The sequence below is a fragment of the Acomys minous genome (genome assembly GCF_964271855.1).
Source record: "Acomys minous genome assembly, chromosome: 16".
NCBI lineage: Eukaryota > Metazoa > Chordata > Mammalia > Rodentia > Muridae > Acomys > Acomys minous.
The window spans coordinates 65,822,468-65,849,642 of record NC_140498.1 but is presented as its reverse complement, the minus strand read 5'-3'; the positions used below and the strand labels follow the sequence as shown (position 1 = coordinate 65,849,642).

At 55.9% G+C, this 27,175-nt stretch overlaps 1 protein-coding gene across 2 annotated transcripts; it reads right to left on the bottom strand.

Annotated features, from left to right (window-relative positions):
* Positions 1-406: 406 nt before the first annotated feature.
* On the bottom strand, positions 407-19,117 carry ZNF316 (zinc finger protein 316). Of its 2 annotated transcripts, none has more exons than XM_084763196.1 (6): positions 18,957-19,117; positions 12,805-13,187; positions 12,599-12,690; positions 11,826-11,952; positions 11,297-11,410; positions 407-4,188 (listed from the first exon to the last, which is right to left on the bottom strand). In XM_084763196.1, exons 2-6 carry the CDS (start codon positions 13,157-13,159, stop codon positions 1,844-1,846), a joined length of 3,033 nt encoding a protein of 1,010 aa, XP_084619322.1. In that variant the 5' UTR covers positions 13,160-13,187; positions 18,957-19,117; the 3' UTR covers positions 407-1,843. The 2 variants fall into 2 exon arrangements, with proteins under 2 accessions (XP_084619322.1, XP_084619323.1); XM_084763197.1 differs by having other exon boundaries at positions 18,931-19,112.
* Positions 19,118-27,175: the final 8,058 nt, after the last annotated feature.

Here is a 27,175-nt window from a genome sequence, read left to right as displayed (position 1 = left end):
TGAGATCGCAGAGACTGAGTAAGACAAGCCAGCTTGAAGGGAGTTGTTTTGGGAACTCTGGGTTGTGGTCATGCCTGCGTAGATTTGGAGTAGGCAAGCCACATGGCATGGAGTCCCTGAGAGAAGGCCAAGCATGGGCCTGGCACTCCATGAAAGGAGACAAGGATCTCTTTAAAGCTGGAATATTAGCCAAAATAATCCCCAATACGGTCATACCCTGAAAGTCAGGGCAGTGTGAGGTGGCCCGGCAAGACGCTGTAGGCGCAGGCCAAACTCATGACACGCCACGCCAGAATCAACCCTGGTTCCTGAGAAGGGGGAAAACATGTCAGAACGGGGAAGGGCCTTGCAGAGTGAGCATCCCTGATGGACAGCAAGGTAGGGCAGAAGAGTCCAGTCCCAGAGCTTGTTTTCTCCATCTTTATTAAAGCTAGGTCCCCCTGCCCAGAGCAGAGTGGGCAGGGTGGAGACCGCTGGGGACCAGGAGGGATGGGGATGGCACCCTCAGTCTGTCGTGTCTCAGAAGACAAAGAGAAGAAAAGGGGGACAGAGAGGCCACTGCTGACCAGTCAGGACCCATGTCTCCCTCTTCCACTGCACCTCGCCTGGCCAGGCTTTCCTCCCACCCATGGACTACCCACCCAGCACCTTGCGGCCTGCCTGTTAGCCCTTTGGCCCCAAGGGCGTGTCTACACTACTACAAAGGATCTAGATCTAAAAGGGAATGCAGTTGGGTGGAAGTCTCCCTTCTCTAGCTCCCAGTTACGTTGACCTGTAATTCATGGAGGGCGGGAGGGGCTCATCTGAGCCACACCTGGGATGCCAACAGCCTAGCATTGGGGAGTTAGCTATCCACCCTGTGTGCGAGGGCCTTGCATAGTAGTAAGGCGCTGTGAGCTCAGGTTCACTGTGCGAGCTACCAATCCCACCGTGAGCCACGGACCAGCCCGTGGCAGAAACACTACCTGCTTCTAGCGTAGGGTCACGACAGAAGCAGAATGAGGTGGTTTGCAGAGGATGTAGGGCCCTTATTATAGGCTGAGGAGGAAGATTCCTGGACCCCGCCCCAGTGCTGTGAAAGGCTATCAGAGCACAGGGATCCGCAGGCACCTGCTCCAGCGAGGAGGGCTCTGCTAGGAAACTGAAGTCTGGGGACTAGGTCACACCAGGCACTCCAAAGATGTCCATGTGTGCCACTTGCAGCCACTAGACAGCCAACAACCTTAGAGTGGATACCAATACCAAAACCTACCTTGTAGCCAGTGCTTGACAGACCTGTGTTTAGGGGCTGCAATGAGGGTTTCCAAAGACTAAGGCTTCCAATTCCCTGGGGACTTGGCTACCCACTTGGTATCTTGCTTTTTCAACTCCTCCCCACACTCTCCAGGTCGTATAAGAGATGGAAATAAATACCCACAGTCGACAGAACAAAAGTGTTCACTATTTGCACCTCCATTCCTCCCCCAGACCCATTGACGCTCCTGCCTGCCAAGAACTAGGTCCTGAAAACTTATTGGGCACACTCAAGTGACCGGAAGACATTTCTCGAATCTCCCAGAGAGAATGGGAAGAGGCCAAAGAAATCCAGATGTGTCAGAAAGCCGGATGACAGACTCCCAAGCAGCAGGCTCTACCATCCACCTGAATCGGAATTCATGATGAACTTAGTGGCCTTGCCCAACATCCCTGTAGCACAGATCCAGAGATGGGGCGTTCTTGATCACGGTGGCGCCCACGCGCCCAAGTGAGATCTGAAGCTCGGGGCGAGAGAGACCCGGGACAACCAAGATTGGGAATCCTCAGCCTGCTAAGGAGCTGGGGGCGCTGCGCGCTTCAACAGGTCTCATAGGACGCTCTCCTCATAGGTGCCCGAGGGTCCGGCGAACGAGGCGGGATCAGAGCCGAAGCTGGTTCCTCCCGCGAACTCGAGCAGCGTTCCAGACCCAGAGCCCGAGCCCGGTGGCGGTGGGGGTGGCGGCGTTGCCTTGGCAGGCGCAGGGGCCTTGGCGGAGGTGTTCTGTGCCTGCGCGCCCCCCTGCCCACGGTGCGTCTTCATGTGCGTGAGCAGGTGCGAGCTCTGCGAGAAGCGCCGGCCGCAGTTGGCACACGCGTACGGCCGCTCCCCCGTGTGCGTGCGCTGGTGCGTCACGAGCACCGAGCGCTGAGAGAAGCGCTTGCCGCACTCGGGGCAGGGGAAGGGCCGCTCGCCCGTGTGGCCCCGCCGGTGCTTGGCGAGGTTGGAGCGCTGCGCGAAGCCGCGGCCGCAGTCGGCGCAGCGGAACGGCTTCTCGCCGGTGTGCGTGCGGCGGTGCCGCTTAAAGTCCGAGCTGTGGCCGAAGCCCTTGCCGCAGTCAGGGCAGCGGTGCGGCTTCTCCTCGGCGTGCGCCCACTGGTGCCGCGTTAGCGCCGCGCTCTGGCCGAAGCGCCGGCCGCACTCGCCGCACGCGTAGGGCCGCTCGCCCGTGTGCGCGCGCCCGTGCGCCGTGAGGTGCGCGCGCCGGCTGAAGCCCGCCCCGCACACGCCGCACACGAACGGCTTCTCGCCCGTGTGGCCGCGCACGTGCGCCGCCAGGTGCGAGCCCCGGGCAAAGCGAGCGCCGCACTCCGGGCACGGGAAGGGCCGCTCGCCCGTGTGCGTGCGCCGGTGGCGCGCCAGGTGCGAGCCGTACACGAAGCTCTTGCCGCAGTCGGCGCAGCGGTGCGGCCGCTCGCCCGCGTGGTAGCGCTGGTGCTTGGCCAGCGCCGCCCGCCGCCCGAACGTTTTGCCGCAGTCCGAGCAGATCCACGGGCTCTCCTCCTCCGCCAGCGCGGCGGGCGCGGGCTCCGACAGCAGTGACCCGACGGCGGGCGCGAAGGCTCGCAGGCCACCATCCGGCCCGCCTCCTGGGCCGGCGCTGCGGAACGGGTCGCAAGCCAACCCCGCGCCCTGTAGGGACAGCGGGGCGCCCAGGGGCCGGGAGAGAAGGTGCCCATCGGCCTGCAGCCGTTCGGAGAATTCGGGGAACCCCAGTATGGGGAAACCGTCCGGATGCAGCCACGACTTGGGGTGCATGGGAAAGTGGAAGCCGAGCGGGTGCGAGGAAGGCCCTTGGCCCTCAGCCAGGCCGTTGCCCATCTCACGGAACCGCCTGTCTGGCTCAAGGTCCTTCTTGCTGTTGGGGACAGTCGCCTCTGCTGTCACAGCTGCCACCACCTCCTCATCTTCTCTGGCTTCAGCTTCTGTGTCTCCATCTGGGACGCCACTCTCGGGCTCCTCACTCTCTGCGGGCCGGGCCTCCACTTCCTCCGGCTCCGCCGTGGCTACAGTTGCGACTGCCATCTCCACCTCGTGGGGAGCCATCCGTGCGCCATCGCCGCCGCTGGGCTCCGTGCAGCCACCGCCCCGCCGGTGACGCTGGAAGTCGGCGCGCAGGCGGAAGGCCTGGCCGCAGTCCGGGCAGCAGTGAGGGCGATCAGCGGTGTGCACAGCCTGGTGGCGGGCAAGCGCTGAGCTCTGGCTGAAGCTACGGCCGCAGTGGAGGCATGGATAGGGCCTCTCGCCCGTGTGCGTGCGCTGGTGGGTCACCAGGTAGGAGCGTCGCCCGAAGCCCGCGCCGCAGAAGGCGCAGCGGTAAGGCCGCTCGCCCGTGTGGATGCGCCGGTGCGTGACCAGGTGCGACTTGTAGACGAAGCGCTTGCCGCAGTCCGGGCACGGAAAAGGCTTCTCGCCGGTATGAGTGCGCTGGTGGATGGCCAGGTGCGAGCGGTATACAAAGCCCTTGCCACACTCCTCACAGCCGAAGGGCTTGACTGCCGCGTGGTAACGCTGGTGCTTGGCCAGGCGCGAACGGTGCGGGAACACCTTGCCGCACACATCGCAAGTGGTCTCCGGACGTCCGATGGGGACGGCCACTGCAGGGAAAGCCCAGGGCGCCAGAAAGTTTTCCCCAGGCTCTCTGCCGGACAGGAAATGTTTTGCTTCAAACTCTTCTGCCAGGATACCGAGACTGCCCGGGTTGGGTCCCCAGCCCTCTGGAGTCTGTGCCAAATCTGAGTCGTCAGGGCCCCAAGTCCCAGGCACATCCCCCACGCCGTAGGCAGCAGACCACAGCCCTGGGGGCTCGTTCTCCTCCTCTGCCATCTCAGCAAGGAAGTCCTCGTCATCCTCCTCCTCGTGGTCCTCTATGTCATCGTTCCAGAACCAGGCTCCTGAAGGTGGAAGAGAAAAGGATGGTGGTACAGGAGCTTGCCAGGGAAATCAGCTGCCATGGCAGCCGGACCCTGAAATCCTTAAAACAGGCCCAACCTGCACACCTGGCCAGCTGGGAAAGCCTAGGGCTTGCCAGTCTGTGGATGGATGGCCAGCCAGGGGAAGAAGCTGTGGGCTCTCACCTTAAAGAGGCCCCAGGAGCTGTAGGGGGAGGGGTGTCTTGAGTTCCTCCCTGTGAGAAGTCAAACACGACACCCCCCCCCACTTCATTTTCCTGAACCCTGCATCTGGGTGGGAAACTCTAGGGCAGCTGAGACTGCGTGTATATTGTGAGCACCTCTGGGACTTTCCGCCACTGACCCCCTCCCCCTGAGACGCACCCCTCCTAACTCACTCTTCCTGGGGACTGTGGGCTCTAGAATCGGGTCTGTAGAGACACCTTGTTCAGGGACTGAGCACGCTGACCACGCCACCATGACACACCCAGGAGACACAGGGGTCTTGGACCTTGGACCACGGTGCATTGAGTTGTTCAGAGGCCCTGCGTGTGCCACTGCCTCGCTCATCAGGCCCACCTCAGGTCTCAGCAACTGAAGGGCTCAGCTCCTACCCACTTGATTCTGAGGGCAAAGGTCTGGCCTGGGTAAGCCTGGACCACAGAAGCCAGGGTTTGGGGCCAATTAGTCTCAACCAGGGCCGGCTTCACATGCCTCAAGTACCGCCCCCTCCCCCGCCCCCACCCCCACCCCCACCTCACCCCCACCCCACCCCCACCCCCACGTCCCCCCACCCCCACCCCACCCCCACCCCCACCCCCACCCCACCCCCACCCCCACCCCCACCCCACCCCCACCCCCACCCCCACCCCACCCCCACCCCCACTCCCACCCCCACCCCACCCCCACCCCACCCCCACCCCCACGTCACCCCATCCGTCTTTGTTCCGTACACTAGATGTCATCCACAGGGGAAGACAGCCCAATGCCACATACATGAAGCCAGAGAGAACTGTGAGGACCTAACCACAGATGTGAACAGACATGCTCTTCTTAGGAAAGGGAAAGAAAATGGGTTTTGTTGTTGTTTCTGTTTTTTAAGACAGGGTTAACCTGTGTAGCCCAGGCTATCCTGGAACTCACTTTGTAGACCAGGCTGGCCTCAAAGTCACAGAGATCCTCCTGCCTCTGCCTCTTTGTTTTTGTTTTTTTTTTTTTTAGTCTATAACACTATTTTTTCTCACTGCTATAGTAATATATCATTTATAAGATTTACATGGGGAAAAAAAATTGCTAAGTTAAGTTTACCTCCAGCTGCCAACATGGCCACCAGAGTGATGAGAAGTAGCCTAGTGCCCGTGAGTGGCAGAGACCCTGCTACTGGCTGGATGTCCTTGTCCAGCCACAACTTTCCAAACCTGGGAAGGCAGGAACAGCCCTGGGGCAGGGAGAAGCTGGCCAAGGGACAGGCAAGCTAGGCTGACGATGGGAGCAGAAAGACTCGCCTAGGCTCTGGCGAGAGGCTTACATAGTTGTTAACTGGAGCCCAGGAAGGCAGGGGACACAGGTGCTGAGGAACCCATACATCCGCTGGGTTTCTGAGCCAGTCGGGAACTCTCCAGGACCTAGTTCTGCCAAGAGCTGAGAAGACAGGCTGGGACTTCTCTAGTCTGGGAGCAGCAGGAATGTCTGCTGGCTTAGAAGGTGCACCCCCGCACCCTACCCCACGTCACAGAGCTCGGTGGGGTGGACAACCCTGAAAGAGGCCTCAGGGAATCTTCCTACCTCTGGAGTTGGCATGACCACTGCTCAACAAGCCTGAGGCCTGTGTTAGGCTCCGTGATGCGATGGAGGCCACTACTGGAAACCCTGCCCCCCCCCCACACACACACACCCTACCCTAGAGAGAAGTCAGGCTTGGCTCCACCCCAAGGTGAGACCTCCAGAAGTTGCTGGGCTTCCGGGAGAGGAGGACCCTAAGGGAGACCAGCTTTGGTTCCTCATTTCTCGCTCCAGAGTGTTTGCTTCTGAGTTTGGAGGGCACAGCCGTGAATGTGCCATTTCAAGTAACAGCCACCCCACTGGCGGACCTCACGCAGCACCGAAGTCTCTGTCAGTCTCAGGTGGGGATCCGTCAGGCCTGCTATGAGACTTGACACTCAAACCTGGGTGCCTTAACACTCAAACCTGGGTGCCTTAACAGTGAGAAGGCAGTGGGGAGGGCTGCAAGGTGACCCTGAGGGCCAAAGCCAGACCCACAGGGTAGTAAAGTAGGGATGGGGGCTGTCTTGCACCTAACATCCGCTCCAGCCATCTGACTGCAGGTGAAAGGTGACTAGGAAGGCCTCCAGGAAGCAGCAGGGGCTCAGAGCCCACACTCTAGATTACACAGCATGGCCACAAGGACATCTTTACAACCCGTGTCCTGAGCTGGGGACACTCAGGCCCTGGTCAAACAGATTTCCTGTTCACCATAAGGAAAAGGGGGGGAGGGGCAACACAAAGAGGGCCCCAGCCACCAAGGTAGCAGGTTGAGACCCTCGGGACTGACAGCTGTCACCAGTTTCCCTTACCTGCAAATGTCACCTGACCACAGCCTCTTTGTCACAGTAGCTGGTGGTATCGGTCTTACAGGTTTGTCCCTTTGAAGCACAATCCTGGTAATTTACAAGCCATAAACTAGCCTACTCCACTATGTTCCACCCCAGATCTCCCATGGCAGATGCCCCAATTTCCCGCATGGGCCAAGCTGGGCCCCTTACCCACATCCTTTACTCCAGGGACCCTGAGTGGGCCAGTCCCTTCCAAGCTACAGGGTAGGACACTGGCTATATGGAGGCAGCCTGTCATCAGCAATGGCAGAGAACCAGGGATCCTGACAAGGCATTGTGGGACACAGGCCCCCATAAAGTTACCATTTTCTTTCCTTTAGCAACCTGTTCTCCTGCTGCCCCCAAGTAAGATCTGGACCTGCCTTTCTACCCTACCCCCAATGCCTCAGGGAAAGCTCCTTCCCTTATTGGGATAGTCCCCAAGGGAGGAGGCATATCAAAGTAATGTGCCAAGTCTATGGCTGCTGGCAGCCTTACTAAGGCCTGCCAGGGAGGTGTCTGAACTACAGCCTGGGAAGGCAGCCAGCTCCTCTCCTGGCATCTTCGCTCTAAGCTAGGCTCTGGCCAAGCTAATAGGTCTGGAAGCAGGTGGTCCTGCTCTGGGGACTGGCACTGGGATGCCGCCTATTGCTGCTGAGAGGCCTCTAAAAGACCAGCAACTCTTAGGCCTTGATGTCCTCATGGGTGATGTGCAGATTCTACGCCAAGGCCTGCCTGCTGGTGCGGGGCTTTGGGAGGAGTGAGCATTCCCTCGCCCTATCGGAGCCTCCAGCACCTGTTCTCCCATCAGCCCCTTTGCCCCAGATGGTAAGCCAGCCTCTCTGCCAGATGTTCCCTCACTTCCCTTCCCCCTGGACCAAGCCCAGGGACCTAGGGAACACAGCAGGACTCAAGCCCCTTGTGCCCTGGCTAGGACTACAGGACTCTACCATCTGTGTTCCCTCAAGGGCACGGCTAAGTGAAACTCCGCCAGTACACCCTCTAAGGCAGTAGTTCTCAACCTTGCTAATGCCGTGACCCTTTTCTGCAGTTCCTCTTGTTGTAGAGGAATGACCCCCCCAACATCAATGATAAAATTATTTCATAACTAACTTTGCTACTGTTAGAAATCTTAATGTAAATACCTGATATTCGACCCTCAAAGGGGTCACAACCCACAGAATGAGAACTGGTGCCCTAAGGTGTCCCTAGGTGATTCTAGCTGTGTACCAGACTCGGCTTGCTGGGGGTCTTCATGCGCTGCCCTTGGCTGAGAGACTTCTCCCTGTCTCCCTTTCCCATAACCATTTCTGCTTAGCTGAATCACTAGGTAAAGGAGAGTTGCTGGGTCAGCCCAGCTGGAGACCAACTCTCTCCAGGCTGGCAGTATGCGCTTTGAGGTCAGTCTTGCTTAAGAAAGATCTCTGATCCCAGTACTGGGGAGGCAGAGGCAGGCAGATCACTGTGAGTTCGAGGCCAGCCTGGTCTACAAAACAAGTCTAGGACAGCCAAGGCTACACAGAGAGACCCTGTCTGGGGGGATGGGGATGGTGTGATGGGCTCCAGACTGCCCCCTAGCGGTCACTTGCTAGTTATTGGATTCTCGATGCCTCTTAAGCTACATCTTAATGTTTAAGCAGGTCCAGTCCCGGGGATGTTGTTTCCTTTCTATCCCTCACTTTCAGAAAGGGGGCTGCGAGGTGGCTTAGTCCTAGCAGTTGCCACACAAGTTCAATTCCCAGCACCCGTGTGTGAAAAGCCCGATGAGGAAGTGCGTACTTGTGATCCCAGAATAGGGAAAGCAGAGATGGACAGAATCCTGGGGCTCGCTGGCCAGTCAGCCCCATAGATCCCAGTGAGAGAGACTGCCTCAACAAAGTGCCCACAGCTCCTATACTGACGTCTGACCTCGGCGCACACCTGCACACATGCGGCACCCCTACAGGGCCAGGTTCTGCTCTGGAGGCTGTGGAAAGTCAAGTGCTAGGGGAAGAAGCACGGAGGGTGTATCTCAGAGCAAAAGGCCAGGCGCATACAGACACAGGGAACCAGGGCAGCAGCCAGGCAGGGCACGCCTTCTCCAGCCACATTCTCTGCCCCAGTACAAGCTGGAGGCAGGAGACGGGGTTAAGACGGGACAGGGATCTCCCCAGGACCACATAGGGTGTTCATACAGACAAAGGGCCCTGGGGCGGAAGCTAGGTTAGGAGGATGAGCAGGAGTGAAGAGCTGAAGGTGGTACCCAGGGTTGCTAGGATACCTAGAGCAGAGCCCGGTGGGCAAGTGGGACTCTGAGTATCACATAGAAGGTAGCAACACATGAGTGAAGAAACGTGGCCGGGAGCCCACGCATCATGTACAGCCGAACGCGCACGGGGCAGAGGACAGAAAATTAGACTACAAGACTAATTTAGAAGTCCAGATGGCCATCCTAGGGACAGTATCTGTCCTGCCACTCTCAGTTCCCAGCTGGCACTACTGCTGGGCAGAGAAAGAGGGAGGCGTCCCTCAACACTGAGCATCCTCCCTGGGAAGAAGGAAGACCTGAGGGCTTCACGATGCCAGAGCTGCTCCCTGATCCTGCCATCACAGCTGTATCCACTCAGGGCAGTCATGGGGTACATCAGACATGCCCTGAAGGGCTGGGGGGGGGGCGGATAGCTCAGTGAGTAAAGTGTTTGCCAGGCAAGTATGACAACCCGGTTCAAATCCCTGGCATCAACGGAAAGCCAGGCACAGAAGCACGGGACTGAGCCCACAGGCCACCTGGCAGCACCTGTGCAGTGGTGAACAGTAAAGACAGCCTCAAACAAGGCGGAAGTTGAGAACGGATGCTCAAGGTTGTCCTCTGACCTCACACATGGTTTCCTTCTTTCTTGTCCCCCACCCCACCCCTAACCCTGAGACAGGGTGTCACTATGGAACAGCCAGTTTGGCTGGCGTCACACTCAAACTGCCTTGGCCTCCAGAGTGCTGGGCTCCAAGGCATGTATCCACACTTGGCTTAAGATAAAATGTTTTAAAACAGCGGTTCTCAACCTGTAGGCCCATGACCCTTTGAGGGTTAAATGATCTTTCACCGGGGGGTGGGGGGTGTGAACTAAGACCATCAAAAAACACAGATATTTACATTACGATTCATAACAGCAGCAGAATTACAGTTATGAAGTAGCAACTGCAATAATTTTATGGTTGGGGTCACCGCAATATGAGGAACTGTATTAAAGGGTCGCAGCATTAGGAAGGTCGAGAGCCACTGTTTTAAAAGACATTCAGGGATCCTTTTCCAACAGATTCTCTGCAGACAGAGTCAGGCCACCAGCTCCAACATCATGGCTTGCCACAGAGGGCACAGAGCCACTGGCGCAGCTAACCAGTCCTCTTAAGGAGCGTCTAACTCCCTGTCACCTGTCACCTGGTGTCACCTGCACTGCAAAGGACCAGACTTTTCCCCTGGACCCTTCAAGAAAATGGAAGACAAGGCCACATCTTGAACCTACACTCAAGAGGCTAGTCAGCGTTGGCCCGTGTCCAGCTCTATCTCTGTGGTTTTCCTGAAATGTGTCCACAAGTGGAATACGCCTCCCACATGGGTCTTCAAGAATCACAACCTCCTTTTGGGCCTCATCTGAAAGGAGGCTAGATGCCTTTCTGCCCCTCAGCGAGCCGCTGCGAAGATGGACTCACAGGCATGTGGCCGGAGTGAGGTTTCCCGTCTTCTCATTTTAATATACATGTATGATAACTCCAGGTTAGTTCACTGTCCCACCCTGAGCTGATGACACCCCAGCCCCAAGAGGGACACCTTCCAGACAAGGGGCCCCCATCACTCCAAAGTCCTAGTGAGACTTGGAGACCTCACAGCATATTCCATGTGACATAAGATCCCAGCATGCTCAGGTTGGACTGTGTGGGTTTAGCTCCATATGAACGAAGTGGGGTTCTGGGAGTTGAACAGGCAAAGCCTGGGCCAATGCAAGGCACCCAGAGGAGGGGAAAAACCCAGCATGGTGGCATGCCCACTGGAGGGGCAGAGATGGGCAGATTCCCCTGCAGCTCACAGGCCAGCCAGCATAAGCATAGTCAATTGGTAAGCTTTGGATAGCAGTGAGCTCTGTCTGAGGGGTACTTTATGCAGAAATGGCCAAATGGGTGTGGAAGCCAGACCACTGGTTAGTCCACGCCACACTGACAGTCTGGGAGGCTTCCTGTACCAGCTTATCAATTGCCCTTCGTTTATGAAGGCAGAAAAACAAAAAAACGAAACTCACGGGCTCCTAAAGCATATCCCAGCCCTCAGACCTCGGTGAAGATGAACCATAAGGACTTGGCAAGGACCAGCACACAGCAGCCCGTCTCCTCAAAGCCACGCCATACCCCCAAAACATCAGCATTAACATCATGGGGGAGGCAGAGGGGTCCGGGCTGCAGGGAGCTTGCCTTGGTAAAGGCCGAAGCCGGACACGGCTCTGAGCAATCATGCTAGCAGAAGGCCTCCCCAGGACTCGTCTCATGCTCACCCGTGTAGACACCAGTGACAATGTCGCCGTCCTCAGGATGAGGGCTGTCTGGGACCCACGGTTCCTCTCCTCGTTCAAGGTGGAAGATCAGATCCGGCTTAGGGATTGGGTATCCTGCCCAGGAGAGGGGACAGATGGCAGCTGCAGGGGTGGCTGCCCCGGATGGCTCCCAAGCTATCGCGATAGTCCACGCTCAAATCCTCTGCTCTCTACCCTTGCAGAGCCAGGCCTCCCCACCGCCTCTGCTCTGACACCTCCCACGGTCCATCCCTGGAAGCCTTGCCTTCCATGACTCCTTCCACCCCCACCCCCAGACGCCTTCACCAGCAGGATACCATACCCACCCTTTCTCCTCCTGCCTAGAAGCTTCTGGGGGCTGTGCGGCTGAGAGGCCAAAGTGGGGCAACAGCTTCGTAGGATGTCTCTCCCTGGTGTTGAACCCCTGTACCCAGAGGCCAAAAGCAGCACGCCCTTCGACAGCGGAGGCCTCACGGCCCTCACAGAGGACTGCTCCAGGGTCCTTCCTTACCCAGGGAGACCAGGATTCCATAATTCTCCTGCATCACTTCCCGGTAGAGGTCCCGCTGGCCCACATCCAGCTTCTCCCACTCCTCCAACGAGAAGTACACAGCCACGTCTTCAAAGGTCACCAACCCCTGAAGGACACAGAGCCCCGAGAGAGAGAGAGAGAGAGGCTGAAGGGATGCCCTGACTCCCAACACCCATGCCAACGAAGGTCAGGAAACACAGTGGGGGCACACAGCCCAGCACCTGATGGGTCTCCATGGGCCCAGATGGTACTGCAGTCTCTCGGGCCCCTCTCGCCCTGTGACAGGGACCCATCTCCTATCCAGAGAGGAAAACCTCAGGCTTCAGAGAGGATGGTGACCCTCACTACCACGGCCCCTCCTATGTCACACAGACTGATCCCAGCAAATACCGTGGCTATGTCAGCAGGTCAAGGATGGACAGGTGGTACCAATTAAACTGAGTGTGGGTGGCCTGACCTAACAGCAGGAGAACAGATCCCAGGAAGGGGCTAGTCATTCTAGAAGATTCCAACCTGACTTGGGGGCTCGGGGGAGGCGGGCAGCCATGCCCTGTACAGTTGAGTGGGTGGTAGCCAGAGAGCTCAGCGGCCTGGGGAAAAACAGAACCACAAAAACCCTGGGCCTGGAACCTGAAGCCTTGTCCTCACTCAAGAGCCACTACCCACCAGAGGGCTCAAGACCACGGGTGTAAGGCCACTGGGGAAAAGGCCGAGCAGTGAGCCCTGAGTCGCACATGCGGAGGGCAGCTCACCTGGGTCAGGAAATGCTCATCCTCCTCCTCTTCCTCCTCTTCCTCCAGATCTTCATCTTGAGCCGTGGGAGACACCGGGGAAGCCTGCAGAGCTGAGAGGGAGACAGCTTAGGCACAGTGGTACCCAACTGGCCAGCTGGGTGGACGGGGCTCCTGGTCCAGCCCCTCTTCCGTGACCCCAGCAGCAGCAGGATCCCTGTTCTTACCTTTTCCTTGAAGAGCTGGTGGCTCGAGCCGCTCCTGGGTCCCTGCGCTCATCCTCTGCTCCTCTGCCAGCACCTCCTCCACACCGTCGTCATCATCATCGTCATCGTCATCATCACCACCACTGTGCTCTGAGTTGGCCTTCACCTCCACCTCTGCCACCTCCTCCTGTACCTGTGTGGCCATTTCCTCTTCTTCTACTACCTCTTCCTGCTCTTCTTCCACCTCTGCTTCCTCTTTCTCCTCCTCTTCCTCCTCATCCTCCTCCTCCTCAGGGTCAGCACCACATTCTGCCCCATCTTCTGCTGGCTCCAGCTGGGTAGCTGGGGAGTCTGGAGTAGTGTGAAGGGCCGCCATTGTCCCCGGGAGAAAGCCTCGGTGCGGCCTGAAACACAGGGGCACTTTGCGGGGGAGGCCATGAGGGCTGGGGATGGGGGGGGCTGCTGGGGGAGCAAGGCACTGAGTTCTACTATCTCAGGCTGTGCAACTGGCACGTGGTGTTTCCAGGGTTCTACCGTCTCAGACTGTGGCACGTGGTGTGCCCAGAAAGACCGCCGAAAGGGCCTCCTCCTCACCAGCCTCTAGGGCATGGCTTCTGTTCTCTCTCCAGCAGCTCTGTGTCTAGTGTAAGCTGCACCCTGCTCCTGACTGAGTCACCCATTTTCTCAATCCCGTCTATCCTCAAGGACCAGCAGAAGCACAGAAGAGGCCAACAGAGCCCTGAGGAGCCATGCTTACTGGTAGGTGAGTGTAGCCTACAAGGGGCAGCTTGCCCCACACAGAAAGCAAAGAGGAGCTGCGTTTCCAGCCCTCAGCGCACATGAACCAGGCCAGGCCCAAGTACTGTCACGCCACTGGTGCCTATGCAGCTGGGGTGGGGTGGGGAGGTAAGTGGCAGGTGCGTGCTGCAGGCTGAAAAAGTTGGGGTGGGGTAGCCAAGAGCACCCAGTAAGCTCTCAGGTCCCCTCCTGTGAGTCAAGGGAGAGACAGGGAGAGCCTTGAGCAGGCATCACTCCAGTGTCAATCTTTCCCTGACTCCAGGGGTGCTATGCAAATCTCAGCTAGTCGTGGACATGGAGTCTGGCTCACCACTGGGCCAGCACAAGTGATGTGCAAGGTGACACTCAGAATTTGAGGATCGGAGAATAAGAGCGGCTGAAATGTCAACACCTCAGAGGTTCACAGGGCCGTCCTCCCCCAATGATGTCACAGACTCAGTCCAGCTACCCCTGGCCGAGAGCCTAGAGCCATGGGCTTATGAAGATAGGATCAGGGGCCCTGTAGCCACTCATCTGTCCCGTGCCTACAAAGAACCAACCCCGGTAAATTGCCGGGGATGGGCAGCTATGTCTTCTTTTTTATTATGTGGTTGTTGTTGTTGTTGTTGTTGTTGTTGTTATTGTTGTTGTTGTGTGGAGTGGGGGTGTGTCATGGCAAATGTGTGGAGATTGGGAGATAACTTGCAGGGGTCAGTTCTCTGCTTCTACCCCAAGGGTCTCAGGGATCGCAGGACATGAGGCATGGCAGCAGAGGCTGTTAACTGCCGAGCCATCTCACCAGCCCAATGTGATTTTCACGAATTCATTTCCTATAGCTCTTTTCACCAGCCTGTTACCCAGGACCTGCCCTGGAAGGGTCTCAGGTCTGAATGGAGCTATTTCTCAAAGCAAGGCAAGCCACGCCACTCCCTAGAATGCTGAGTTCCAAAAAGATCCTGCAGTGCCAACCACACCAGTATTGCCTCAGGATGCTTAAAAACCAGACTGTGGCAGGTGAAGACGCCCGGAGCCGTGAGAAGCCAGACCACTGTGACTGATATTCCCACAGAAACACATGAGCAGCCTGCTCAGGCTGGGAAGACATCTTTAAAACCTAAGCTTTGGGGGCTGGAGAGACGGCTCAGCAGTGAGGAGCATGAGCAGCTCTCCCAGAGAACCTGGGTTCAACTCCCAGCACCCAGCTCACAAGCATCTATAACTCCAGTCCCAAGGGGTACCATTCCCTTTTCTGCACTCTATAGGCATCAGGGAACGCAAGTAGTCCACAAACATACACGGAGGCAAAACACCTAACCCACCAAAGAACGCTTTAGAATTACAATCTAGGTTTCGGTACCGGGGATGTGGCTCAGTCGGTGATGTGCTTAACTTCGCGCACATTAAAACCCAACTTCGTTGTCCAGAATGTAAAAAATTGAACATGAGATGCAGGCTAATAATCCCAGTACTGTGGAGCCAGAGCCAGGAGGTCCCATGGGACTCAGTGAGTTCTAGGTTTGGTAATAAAATCCTGTCTCAAAAAACCCTAAGGTGAGCCAGGCGTGGTGGCGCATGCCTTTAATCCCAGCACTCGGGAGGCAGAGGCAGGCGGATCGCTGTGAGTTCGAGGCCAGCCTGGTCTACAAAGCGAGTCCAGGACAGCCAAGGCAACACAGAGAAACCCTGTCTCGAAAAACCAAAAAAAAAAAAAAAACAAAAAACAAAAAACAAAAAACAAAAAAAACCCTAAGGTGGGCAGCGACTGAAGACCCCTAACACTGACTTCAGGCCCCCACACACGTTCACACACATCCACGCACACACAATCATAGATGCGCTCCACACGCTAAGAAAGCAGAGGGAAGTGAGCGATCAGAACAAAACGAAACAAATCCTGTACTTCAGCAGCTAGAATTCCCTGAGCTCTCCTTCCAGCACCAAGCCCTCCACATCCACGGTCTGGGACTCCTGATACTAGAAAGTCCCCTCTGTCGTGACTGTCTTGTCTCCAGCTAGATTCAGAAGCACCTATCTCTTTTGTTTGTTTGTTTGTTTGTTTGTTGAGACATGGTCTTTCTGTGTAGCCTTGGCTGTTGTGGACTTGCTTTGTAGACCAGGCTGGCCTCGAGCTCACAGCAATCTGCCTGCCTCTGCCTCTGCCTCTGCCGGGATTAAAGGCATGTGCACCACCACGCCCAGCTTCAGAAGCACCAGTCTCAAAGACAGAGGCCACAAAACTAGGCCGAAGAGAACCACCTGAGCCCTCCAAGGGCTTTTCAGTGTTGGAAGATGCCTGAAGGGTAAACACACACATGCCTTGTGCTGTCCTGGCCGGCACTCGGGGACACTGAGAACACTCAGGAGAGATTTCCCAATCACCACCCACCTCAGCCCTAGAGAAGGACTTTGCTTACTCAGGCCTGAGGCCGTAGACTCACGCTGAGCCCAGACACCCACAGAACTAACTCCTGTCTGGTTACCTACCACCTCGGGCAGCAACTTCAGACTTCCCTGAGCCAGACTGTCTGTAAGGATCCGAGGACAGATGAAAGCTGGGGCTGGGGAGGTAATTCAAGTCCTTTTCACACCAGCATGGAGACCTGAGTTCAATCCTCCGGCAGCTGTGGGGAGCACGGGGGGGGGGGGGTGGTAATGGGGGAAAAAGGAGGGAGCATGGGGGGGTTGGGGCAGGGAAGGGGCACAGTGCTGTCTATCTGCAATCCCAGCTCTGGGCAGCGCTGACCAGGCAATCTGAACGGGTAAGGCCCAGGTTCAGAGAGACACTGCCTAAATAACACGGAGGAGAGTGACTAAGAAGACCGATGACGCGTGTGTCATGCACATATGCACACACAGGACCGTGCGCATACACTAGACACAAAGAGGAGGCAGCCCGCCTTGGCTACATCTCTCCACAGGGACCCAAGCACACAGCAGTCACTCCAGTACTTACTGGAGACATGACCCAAAGATATATAGTTAATGACATGGACGTTGGTTTTGTTTGTGTGTTTCTTTGTTTGTTTTCATCAGTGTCAGGGCTCAACTGTCACGTGCCACAATAGGCCAACCACAGACTGAGGGGAGGGCACCTCAAATTAAAACCCTGCCCAAAAGCAATGAGGGGAGTCTCTGTCTCTGTGCCAGGCACGGTGGCACACGCCTATAATCCCAGCACTTGGAGAGTCAGTGGCAGGCGGATCTCTGTGAGTTCGAGGCCAGCCTGGTCTACAACAAAACAAGTTTGGGACAGCCAAGGCTACACAGAGAAACCCTGTCTCAAAACAAGACAAAACAACAACAACAACAAGAAAAACCAAGTCTTTGTACCAGCCCCGAGATGGTTACTGTTGTACACTTAATAGGAACTGGAATCAGACAAGAGAGATGCCTCTGGGATGTCTGTGAGGGGAATTCCTAGATTAGGTTAACTGAGAAGGGAGGAGCCACTCTGAATGACACAATCTCACTGACTGAATAAAAAAGATGGAGCAGTGGGGTGGTGGTGGCACACGCCTATAATCCCAGCACTCGGGAGGCAGAGGCAGGTGGATCGCTGTGAGTTCGAGGCCAGCCTGGTGTGCAAAGCGAGTCCAGGACAGTCAAGGCTACACAGAGAAACCCTGTCTTGAGAAAACAAAAACAAATAAATAAATAAAAGAAAAAGAAAATACAAACAAACCAAAGAGCGAGCAAGCTACCCAGCAACACTCATTTCTCTTTGCTTCCTGACTGCGGATACAAAGTGAGCAGCCACCTCAAGCAACGGCCTCAGTGTCTCTCCCGCCACGGTTGTCTGTACCTTTAAACTGTGAGCCAAAGCATGCTTCCTCCCTTAACTTGCTTGTTGTCAGGGCAGAGCAAGGAGAAAACAAACAAAAAAACTATTGAAAGCCTCTAAAGGCAACAGTCCGTGGGAAGACAGGGCAGAAGCCAGGAAACCCGGATGCTCCAGGTGCCCTGACCCAGGAGGATTCAGAACGAACGTTCTGGAAACCAGTCTGACCAGGGGTAGGTCCGGTTCCAATTCTTGCAACTCAGGCCCTGGGGGCTCCCCACCTCCTTGGATATTCCCACCACCTTCCCTTCAGCCCATCAGCCCCCGGATCGACTCTCTGCTTGCTTCTCCTTGACCTCCCTTCCTAGATTAGAATGCAAGAGGCAAATTCATGCCAAAACCCCTGGGTCACTTCAACCTGAGTTTCCACTAAAGTCCTGAGCCTCAGGGCACAGAGTTGCAGACATCAGAATGGGGCGGGGCATTGCCCATAAGAATGGAGTGTGTAAAGACACGGTGGTAAAGTTTGAAAAGTTAGGAACTCCGGAAGTCCCCAAATCCAGGGGAAGCCACATGAAGGGGCATGTTTGTGTGTGTTCGTGCACAGGCAGGCACACTTGTACCTAGTTCCCTTCAACCCTGCTCAGTAGCCCCCACTGACGTCAGGACTTCCCGACGAATGTCTTTCCCTGTCAGGTACAATCCTCACCATCTGCTGAGTTTCTGGAGGCCCTACTCTCCAGGGTTGCTCCTGGAGGTCACCCGCATCCCCCTTATCAGACTTGTCAATCAGACCACTAGCTCCCCCTCCCCAAATCGGCTGGTAGCTACTGAACCAAAAGAAAGTGCCAATGCCACCCACCCAGGCTGAGCAGGTGGGCTGACCTCGCTGGTACCTGCACCTGCCCCTTCCCTCCTTGTGCCCACATTTCACACCTTAGATTGCGCCAACCCTAGGCATGAGTTCTGCTACCCACTTCGGGCGCGCGGGGGGGGGGGGGGGGGAGGGGGGCTGGGCAACAGACTTAGCAGAGAGCAGCCCAGTCAACCTCTATTTGCAGATGAGGTAGGCTGGGCCACAGCGCCTCAGTGTCACAAAGCCGGTTGCAGGGCACTAGCGCTGGGTGTTTCTCTCCTTCTCCCTCCTCCTAGGGAGGTTATGTAGCTAGCATCTACCTCAGGCTCGAGCAGGAGTGGTGACACCCCTCTTTGGAAAGGTGTCTCACCGGGGGGCGGGGGCGGCACCATCACAGTTCCCGCCCCTGTGCTGGAGGAGGCGGGGCTGGCACTTTCCAAAGGTGCAGCGCTTGTCGTTCCCGGCCCGCCCCCTCCCACGCTGGAGTCTATGCCCCTCTAGGGGGTTAAGCCAGCCGTGACGCGCCGCGCAGGCCCAGGCCGGTATTGGGGTGGGGGGTAACCTAGGGGCCTGGAAGATCCAGCCCACGCAGCTGCAGCTCCGACCCCACCAGGGACCGGCCCCGGAGCCCCGCGATCACCCCCTAGACACCCGAGGCCTCCAGCGCCCGGGCATCCAGGACAGCCAGCCTTGCTGCCGCCACCGCCCCCAGAGCGCGCGTCCCGCCCGCGCGCACCTGCCGCGTCCGCGCGCCCCACTCACCGCGCGCGCGCCCGAGGCCGGCCGAGCCGGAGCGAGACACCGACTGGGGGGGGACTGTAGCCACCGGGGACCCCCCCCGCACTACACAAAGTGACGGCCGCGAGCTGCGCTACGGAGGAGGAGGCGGTGGCGGCGGCGCGTGGGCACCGGAAGTGCCGCCCGCCGGCCCCGCCTTGTCCGCGCCCACGGGGGGGACACTTCCGGTCATGGGGCGTCACGGAGCTCTGGATGCAGATGGGGAAGTGCCGTGCCTCACCCCAATATGCGTGGAGGATGCTCGTGGCTCCACAGTGAGCGTCCCTGGACTGCCTGCTGCTTCAAGAGACCCCTGCCCACCCTAGCAAGAAGTCCAGCCCCAGCGAGCATCCTTTCCCTCCTGACGACAGCCCGAGTCCACCGTTGTGAGTGCCAGGACGTGCGTGGAGCCCGTCCCCCTGTGCACCTGACCCTTCCTGGATCTCATGATGGAGGAGAAGGGTGGTGACCCCCTGTGGATATTCAGGCAGCGCTGTCTGACCCTGACACGGACAAGAGTGTGGCCAGGAGTTTGATCACTTTTTGAGGATCCACAGTTCCATCACACTGCCTTCTGGGTGTAGCAGCAGACAGAGGGGGTTAGCCCGTTCAAGGCGTGAGGGGATCCTGGGGCCTACAGCAGTCACATGCACGGAGGGTTGGAGTTCGAGGGCAGACTGGGCTCGTGTTCTTCAAGTCCCTAATTTGTCACTCCCAGGCGTGGCATGAATATTGGGAAGTAGTTTTGCAATGACGTCAGACAGGTTGAACCTTGACAGTCCAATGACTCTGTAGCCCCACAAAGGGGCCAGCCTGGAGTTCCTGGACTCTGAGCCTGATGGCCACCTATGTCTGGAGCTCAATGCCCAAGGTACCTACAGGGACCAACCGTGGACATGACCGTGGGGAGACACAGGTTCCACCCAGCCTCTGCCCTCTCTACCTTCCTCTCCCTGCATTGAGAAGTCCTTGTGAAACTTGTGCTTTTCTTCAGAGACCATGGAGCCTGGATGCTTAGAATTCATGAACCTTGTCCTTCTCAGCAAGCCCAAACCCCCGGCTTTCTCTGGCTGCCTCTTCCTGTGGGTTGTTTAGGAGGCAAAAACTTCACCCCTCTTTCCTGGCACACACGGAAGGAAGCTACTTGTCTCTCGTTTTCATTAGTATGTGTGTTCACATGTGTGCACGTACTATCTCCATGTTGACATTCTTACACACCCTGAGATTTGTTGTTGTTTTTTCTAGACAGGGTTTCTCTGTGTAGCCTTGGCTGTCCTGGGGCTTGCTTTGTAGACCAGGCTGGCCTCAAACTCGCAGACATCTGCCTGCCTCTGCCTCCACCTCTGCCTCCCGGAGTTTTACAAAACTGATTACCTAGCAAACCACCTGCCTACTTGCAGGATCCTGACAAGCTAGAAACCCAGGGAAGGAAAGAGAAGCCAATCTTAGCCTGTGGGAAACCAAAGGCAGGTGATGGGTATGTATATTCTTGCCATAGTTAATGCTTTGCTCACTCCCTGTTTTCTCACGCCCTTTTGTCACATGGTGAAGGGAGACAGCTTCAAATGGGGGGGGGGGTCGTGTGTTATAAGAATCATGCAGCCAAACACAATGTTCAAGCGTAAAATCCCAGCTCCTCCGGAGGATCATGAGTTCAAAGCCAGCCTGAGCAACTTTAAAGACCCTGTCTCCAAAAATATTAAAAGCTGGGAGGTAGCTTAACAATACTGGGTCTGACTAGAAATCCCACAGTGAGAAGGCTGGAGTTGTGGCTAGGTGGCAGACAGATTACCCAGAATTCACACCAGTGAGGAGGCGCTGGGGGTGTGACTCAGTGGTAGAGCAATTGCCTACAGACCTGTGATCCAGTGGCCGAGTGCTTGGCCAGCTTTGCTCGAGGTCTTGGATTCCATCCCTAGCTCCCTCAAAAGCAAAAACAAAGCAAATAAGACCTTAGGATTCCCCTACAGTGGATGTCTGGAATGCAAGTGGAAATTTGAGGGTTTCTTTTGGGAGGGGTGGGGACAGGAGTAAAAAAAAAAAATAGGTATATTTTGTTCACACACTGTCAGGCAGGGGTGTGTGTGTGTTGGTACCACTTTTTCTGTTCTGTTCGAGAGAGTGTGATAGCTCATCTCGGCTGTCAAGTTGAGGTACTTGGGAAAAGATCTCTCCATTGAGGAATCGCTGGGTCAGATTGGCCTGTGGGTGTGTCTCTGCATTTTCTTGATTGCCAGTTGACGTGGGAAGGCCCAGCCCACCATGGGCGGTGGCACCTCTAGGCAGAGGGGCCTGAACTGTGTAGAAAAGGTAGCTAGGCAAGCCAGTAAGCCCCACTCCTCCACAGTTTCTACTTCAGTCCCCGCCTCGCCTTCCCTTGAAGATGAACTAACCTATCGGTCCAAATAAACCCTTTCCTTAAAATTTTTTTTAAATTTTTTTTTTTAAGATTTATTAACTTGTTTATTATGTATACAGCACTCTGCCTGCATGGACACCTGCAGGCCAGAAGAGGGCATCAGATCTCATTATAGATGGTTGTGAGCCACCTTGTGGTTGCTGGGAATTGAACTCAGGACCTTTGGAAGAACAGCCAGTGCTCGTAAACTCTGAGTTATCTCTCCACGTCTTTCCTCTCTAAGATGCTTTTAGCTAGAGTGATTTATTACAGCAGCTGAAAAAAGTAGCCAGAGCAGATAGTGTTACTACGTAGCCCAGGCTGGCCCTGACCTAGAGATCCTTCTGCTCCCAAATGCTGGGATTCCAAGTGTGCCTCCACCTCCCTGTCCAGTGCCCAAGGCTTGCCAACCCCCTGCCTCCCTGCAGGATACCTGACAGGCTAGAAACCAGGGAAGGGAAGAAGAGCCAGTCTTACTCGATGGGAAACCAAAAGCAGATGATCAGTTTCTGTGAAAGAAGAAAGGAGATTGAGCCCACCCGTATCACGGACTGGTCCAACTGCCACCAGATGCGTACCGAGCTAGAGGAGGGGAGGGGGGATTGGCAGCCTGCCTGGGGGGCGATGCCTGCCCAGGCCTGTGCAACCCGAGAGAGTGGAAAAAACCAGATGTGGGGCTGGGGAGATCGGCTGGGTGTGTAAGAGGCTTGTCGTGCAAGCGTGAGGACCTGAGTTTCTTCCTGAACGCCCACGTAAAAAGCCAGGCATGGTGATGCATGCTTGTACCCCTTGTGCCAGAGACGCAGAGCCGGGAGGATCCCTGGGGCTTATTGGCCAGGCAGCCCAGTCTGATTGGTGAATCTCAGGTTCTGGTGAGAGACCCTGACTCAAAAAATAGAGTGGAGGGCTGGAGAGAGGCATCAGTGGTTAAGGGCACGCTCTGTTTGTTCCGGAAGACCTGAGTTCATTCTCAGCACCCACACCAGGTGGTTTGCTCCTGGGGGACCCATACTGCTGGCCTCTGTGGGCACTGCAGTCACATACACACGCACGCACATGCATGTGCATGCACACACACAACTAAAACTACTAAAATCATTTAAATTAAATAAAGTTAAGGCTTTTGAAGTTAGATACCCAGGGTTCACACACACACACACACACACACACACGCACACGCACACGCACACGTATGTATGTATGTATGTATATATGTATGTGTGTGTGTATGTGTGTATGTATTGGGAAACAGCTGTCCCTCCTTCCTGGGCTTAAGCCCCTCCTGCACACAGTGTCACCAGCAGACCCACGGTGTTGGGTGGCGCTTGTCACAAAGCACTGAAGGCACAGCCCACACCCTCAAGGAATCAAGGAAAGCCATAAGCTGTGACTATGAGGCACACCCCTCCCCCCAAGAACCCCATGCTAACATCTGAGAGAAAGCAGAATCAAGTGACTCCCTGTGCCTCCCTGGCCCAGGTAATTAGTACTTCCCTCCAGCCTGCTAGGTGGCCCTGGGTGACAGCCTGAGGCAGGAGCTTGGGGTGATTCAGGGAGCCCCAACCTAGTGGACAGTAGAGAAGTCATGGTCTGCCAGGCTGGTGGGGGTAGCAAGCAGCAAGAAGACAGTGTAAACGCTGTTGAGGCGATGCAGGGGCCAAGTGGGCAAAAGGGCTGGCACGCAAGCAAGCGTGAGGATTTGTGTTCCGATCTCCAGCACCCACAGGTTAGTCAGGCGTGGTGGCTGGGACGTGTAATTCCAGCACTGGGGAAATGAAGATGAAAGCATGCCTGGGGCTTGCTGGCAGCCAGTCCAGACAAACCAACAAACTCTGGACTCAAAAGGAGACCCTGTCTGATAATAAACAAATAAATAATAATAATAATGAGAGAGAGAGAGAGAAGAAGGAGGAGGAAGAGGAGGAGGAGGAGGACTACGGAGAAAGACAGGAGCATGGCTGGAGCTCAGTGGGCAGCCAATCCAGCTGAATGAGTGAGCTCCGAGTTCAGTGAGTGACCCGGCCTCAAAAACTAAGGTGGACAGTGACCAAGGAAAACACTTAACAGCAGCCTCCTTCTTCCATGTGGGCATTTGCCCAGTGAGTGCCCTGTATGCGCGCGTGCATGCGCGCACACACACACACACACACACACACACACACACACACAGAGCTGTTGAGGCGACCTTGATGGACAAAGTGGCACGCTGTGAAGATGGAAAGTGTGCAACAGGAACAGGACTCCCCTTTTAGAATCCCGAATGTCCCAGGTCTGCGGTGTGGTCTTTTGACACCAGCATGAGAAACAGGGCCATCTTCCCTTTGCATGAAGCCCCCCACTTCCTGTCCGGCCCTCTCTAGTATGTCCACATCTGCCCCCCCCCTCCAGCCCTCCCGTTTGCCCTGCCCAGGCAATTGTAACATCCAGATCCATTGTAACATCCCAGCTGAGACCAACAGCGACAGATGCTGAACGTGCACAGTCATGGGGCCTGGGAGTGGTCAGGGGTCTGGACACGGGGAGGACAGGTCTTTCCTTGCTAGGTACAAATGGAGATGACTGGAGGGTCCAGCAGACAGGGTTGGACCAATTCCAGGGCCCTGCAAAGAGGCAGAACGGAACAGACTGGGGTGGGGCATCTTGCCTGAAGACAGAAGGATGCCCAAGGGACCCCTCTGAGACTCCCCAACTCTGTCTCCACCTCTGAACTTCCATGACATCGCTGCACACCCCAGCTGTAGCAAAAAAAAAAAAAAATCTCGTCCAGTCAGTTGATCCAGAAGCCCCACCCTCAGTATCTGATGAAACCCTCCCACCACCCCTAAGTGACTGATAGCCTGTCAGCCTGACCTGCCTCCACAAGCACCATCCTTGGTCTGTTTAACCAGAATCCCCCACTCCTTAGTGTTTTTCCATCTACTGACACCTGCCCAACCCCCAGCTCCTGGGCAGCATAGCCCATGCATGTTATGTTCCCAATTAAGCTGGTTCTAGCCTCAGATCTCTGCCCTCCGACTTGAATGTGATTTTAGCATTTTTACTGTGTGTGTGTGTCTGTCTGTCTGTCCATGTGGTATGTGCATACTGTGTGCCCACGCTCAGAGGCCTCAAGAATGTCTCGCTCTATCACTCTCAGCCTTAATCCCTTGAGACAGGAGCTTTCCCTGAAGCTAGCCTGGCCCCCTGCAAGCCCCAGCGAGCCTCCTGTCTCCACGCCCTATATAGCTAGGCTGGGGTTACAGGTACGTTGCAGCCATACTCAGCTTCGCATGTGGGTTTCTCGCCATTCAAACTCGGGTCCTAATGCTTGCGTAGCCAGTGTCCTTACCCTCTGAACCATTCCCCCATCCCTAATCCGCCCCCCCCCCCGTGTGTGTGTGTGTGTGTGTGTGTGTGTGTGTGTGTGTCTAGCTTTCACTCTTGCTTTCTCACTCGCTCCTTCCCTCCCCTCCCCCCTCTGTGTGTGTGAGAGAGAAAGAGACAGAGACACAGAGAGATAGAGACAGAGAAAGAAGAGACTGAGAGACCGACTCCTGTAGCTAAACCTGACATAAGCCTTGTTCCTCATCCTCCTGCCTCCACATCCCAGGTGCTGGGACCACAAGTATGTGTCACTATGCCTCACTTATGAGGCCCTGGGGAATCAAACCCAGGGCTTCTCACACCCTAGATAAGTCCCCTACCCACTGAGCTACATCCTGGCCACAAGCACATTGATTTCTTCTCCTGACTGGCACACAGGGGCTGGAGAGATGGCTCGGTTGTTCCGAGCACCCGCTGCTATGTGAGTAGGGTCTACCATATGAATATGGAAATGCCTAAAGACAGCTAAAGGGTTACAGGAAATGCTGCGACATTTGAGATGAGTGCCCAGGAGTCGGGCTTGGCAGCAGGTGCATCAGGGTTGCCTGGCCGCTGATGTGTGTGGTTAGAAATGCAGCTGCCGCTGAGACAGGGGCCAGGCAGGAGCGTGCTTGTATAAAGGATGAGCTGCATCAGGAAAGGGAGATGGCGGCAGCATCCTCCACGGTACTTAGCTTCTGACCTGGCAAGTAAGTAAGTAAGTACTGCTACCTACCTTACAACCCTGCCAGGGCTTGAAATGGGGGTCGGGGTGGGGGGCAAAAGGTACCCTAAACAGCCAAAAGGACACTCCCACCAGCCATAAGGTTACTGAGTGAAAACCCCAGGGCCAGGGGTGGGCTACTTCCCCGGGACTTGTTGGCCAGGGAAGCTTCTCCCCTCCCCCTTCCACCAAGGCCCCACAAACCATAAAGTCTACTGCTACTGCTGTTATGCCAGATATAGACGGTGAAGACCCTACATGTTGTGCACAGTGTGACTGCAGGACGTGGAGACATTAAGCTGGGACCAAACTGGAAACTCCCACCCTGCTGCTTGGCTTTCAAAGTACCAGAGGGAAGCAGGCAGGGTCACCAGCATTCCTGCCTGGCTCCGGAGCCTGCGAGCCAAAACACCATCATGCCCGGCAGGATGTGCCCGCTCATACGATATTGGCTGGACTATGGCGAGTAAGGCAGGCTTCCAGTTGGATGTAAGGCCCACGCCACAGGAGGGAGTTCACATCTAGTGCCATAACCAAGACAGTATTTGGTAAGGTGGGGAATCCTAGGTCCCAATGGGAAAGCAATTTCTATGTTTGTTTGTTTTTTTTCTAGATGGGTGTGATGCACCTGTCAAACTGGCTTCTAAGCATGTGAATTTAGCCTGGAGATCACCGTTGTGGTCAGCTTCACTGGGCCGCTGTGGAGCTCCTGAGGACAAGGGACCATTACTGTGGCGTGGTGGCCTATTCCTTAGTTATAGCTGGGCATCGACAGCTGCCCCCTCCAAGGTTCATAGATCATTTCAGAAGCCCGAGGAAAGTGCGTAACAGTCTCCTCCCCAACTAAAACATTCTATCCTGAAGAAGGCTCCTTAAGCAGGAGGGTAAACGCCTCAAAATAGCTTCAGGAAGTCCCTAAAACTGAGTAGATTCATTAGACCTGCCCCCTTCCTGTGAGAATAAGGGATAAAAGCTGAACGGCCTCTCTGTGACTAGCTGAATAGACCCAGGAAGACAAGTCAGGAAAGCTGAGCTGGAAAGACAATTCTGAGACCAGATCAGCTGCCTGGACGATGCAGAAACCAGCCAAGCCGCCTGGAAGAGGTTTAGATTAGAGTCACTTGGAAAGGACGCTGTCCACCCTGTTGAGCTGCTTGTAGGCTTCGCAGTGAGCTCCAGATCCCCAGCTTTCGTGAGCTGTCACCCATGCCGGGGTGGGCTTTGGTGACACAGCTGTCTCTGAGTCATTTCTGCTCCTGTAAGTAACCCCTCGCCTGTATTCCTGTAAGTGACCCCAATAAAACTCATCAGTTCCTGAGGTTGGACTTTGGTGGTATCTGTACTTTGGTCTGTGCTGGGGTCCCTATTTGGGGTGTGTTGTGTCTCCCCAGGACACTTTTGTCACACAACAAAAGTCCTGCTACTCAGCCAGGATGTTCTGAAGGACAGATAGTTCATGTCTGCAGCTGGGGGACTGCAGAGGGGACAGCCCAGAACTGTGATATGCAAACCCCCTCCCGACTCACAGACTCTCAAATATGCCGGGATGGCCTGTGCTTTGCGATGCTGGGTGTGTCCCCCTCTCCCCATTGCTGAGTAGCAGGAAAGCTGACACAAAGAGCAAGCGTTCTGAAAAGTGCTGGGTTGGCAGATGGTCCTGTCACTGACAGAGGCCACTGTGGAGGGCAGAGCGGGAATTAAGCAGGCGACAGTGATGATGACTTGTCTCTTCATCATCGT

Excerpts from the sequence above, each read along its gene's own strand:
- ZNF316 (XM_084763196.1), bottom strand. The coding sequence starts at position 13,159 with ATGGCGGCCCTTCACACTACTCCAGACTCCCCAGCTACCCAGCTGGAG. Across the intron at positions 12,691-12,804 it reads ACCAGCTCTTCAAGGAAAAG|CTCTGCAGGCTTCCCCGGTG; the intron begins GTAAGAACAGGG and ends TCTCCCTCTCAG. Across the intron at positions 4,189-11,296 it reads TGTCACTGGTGTCTACACGG|GAGCCTGGTTCTGGAACGAT; the intron begins GTGAGCATGAGA and ends TTCCACCTTCAG.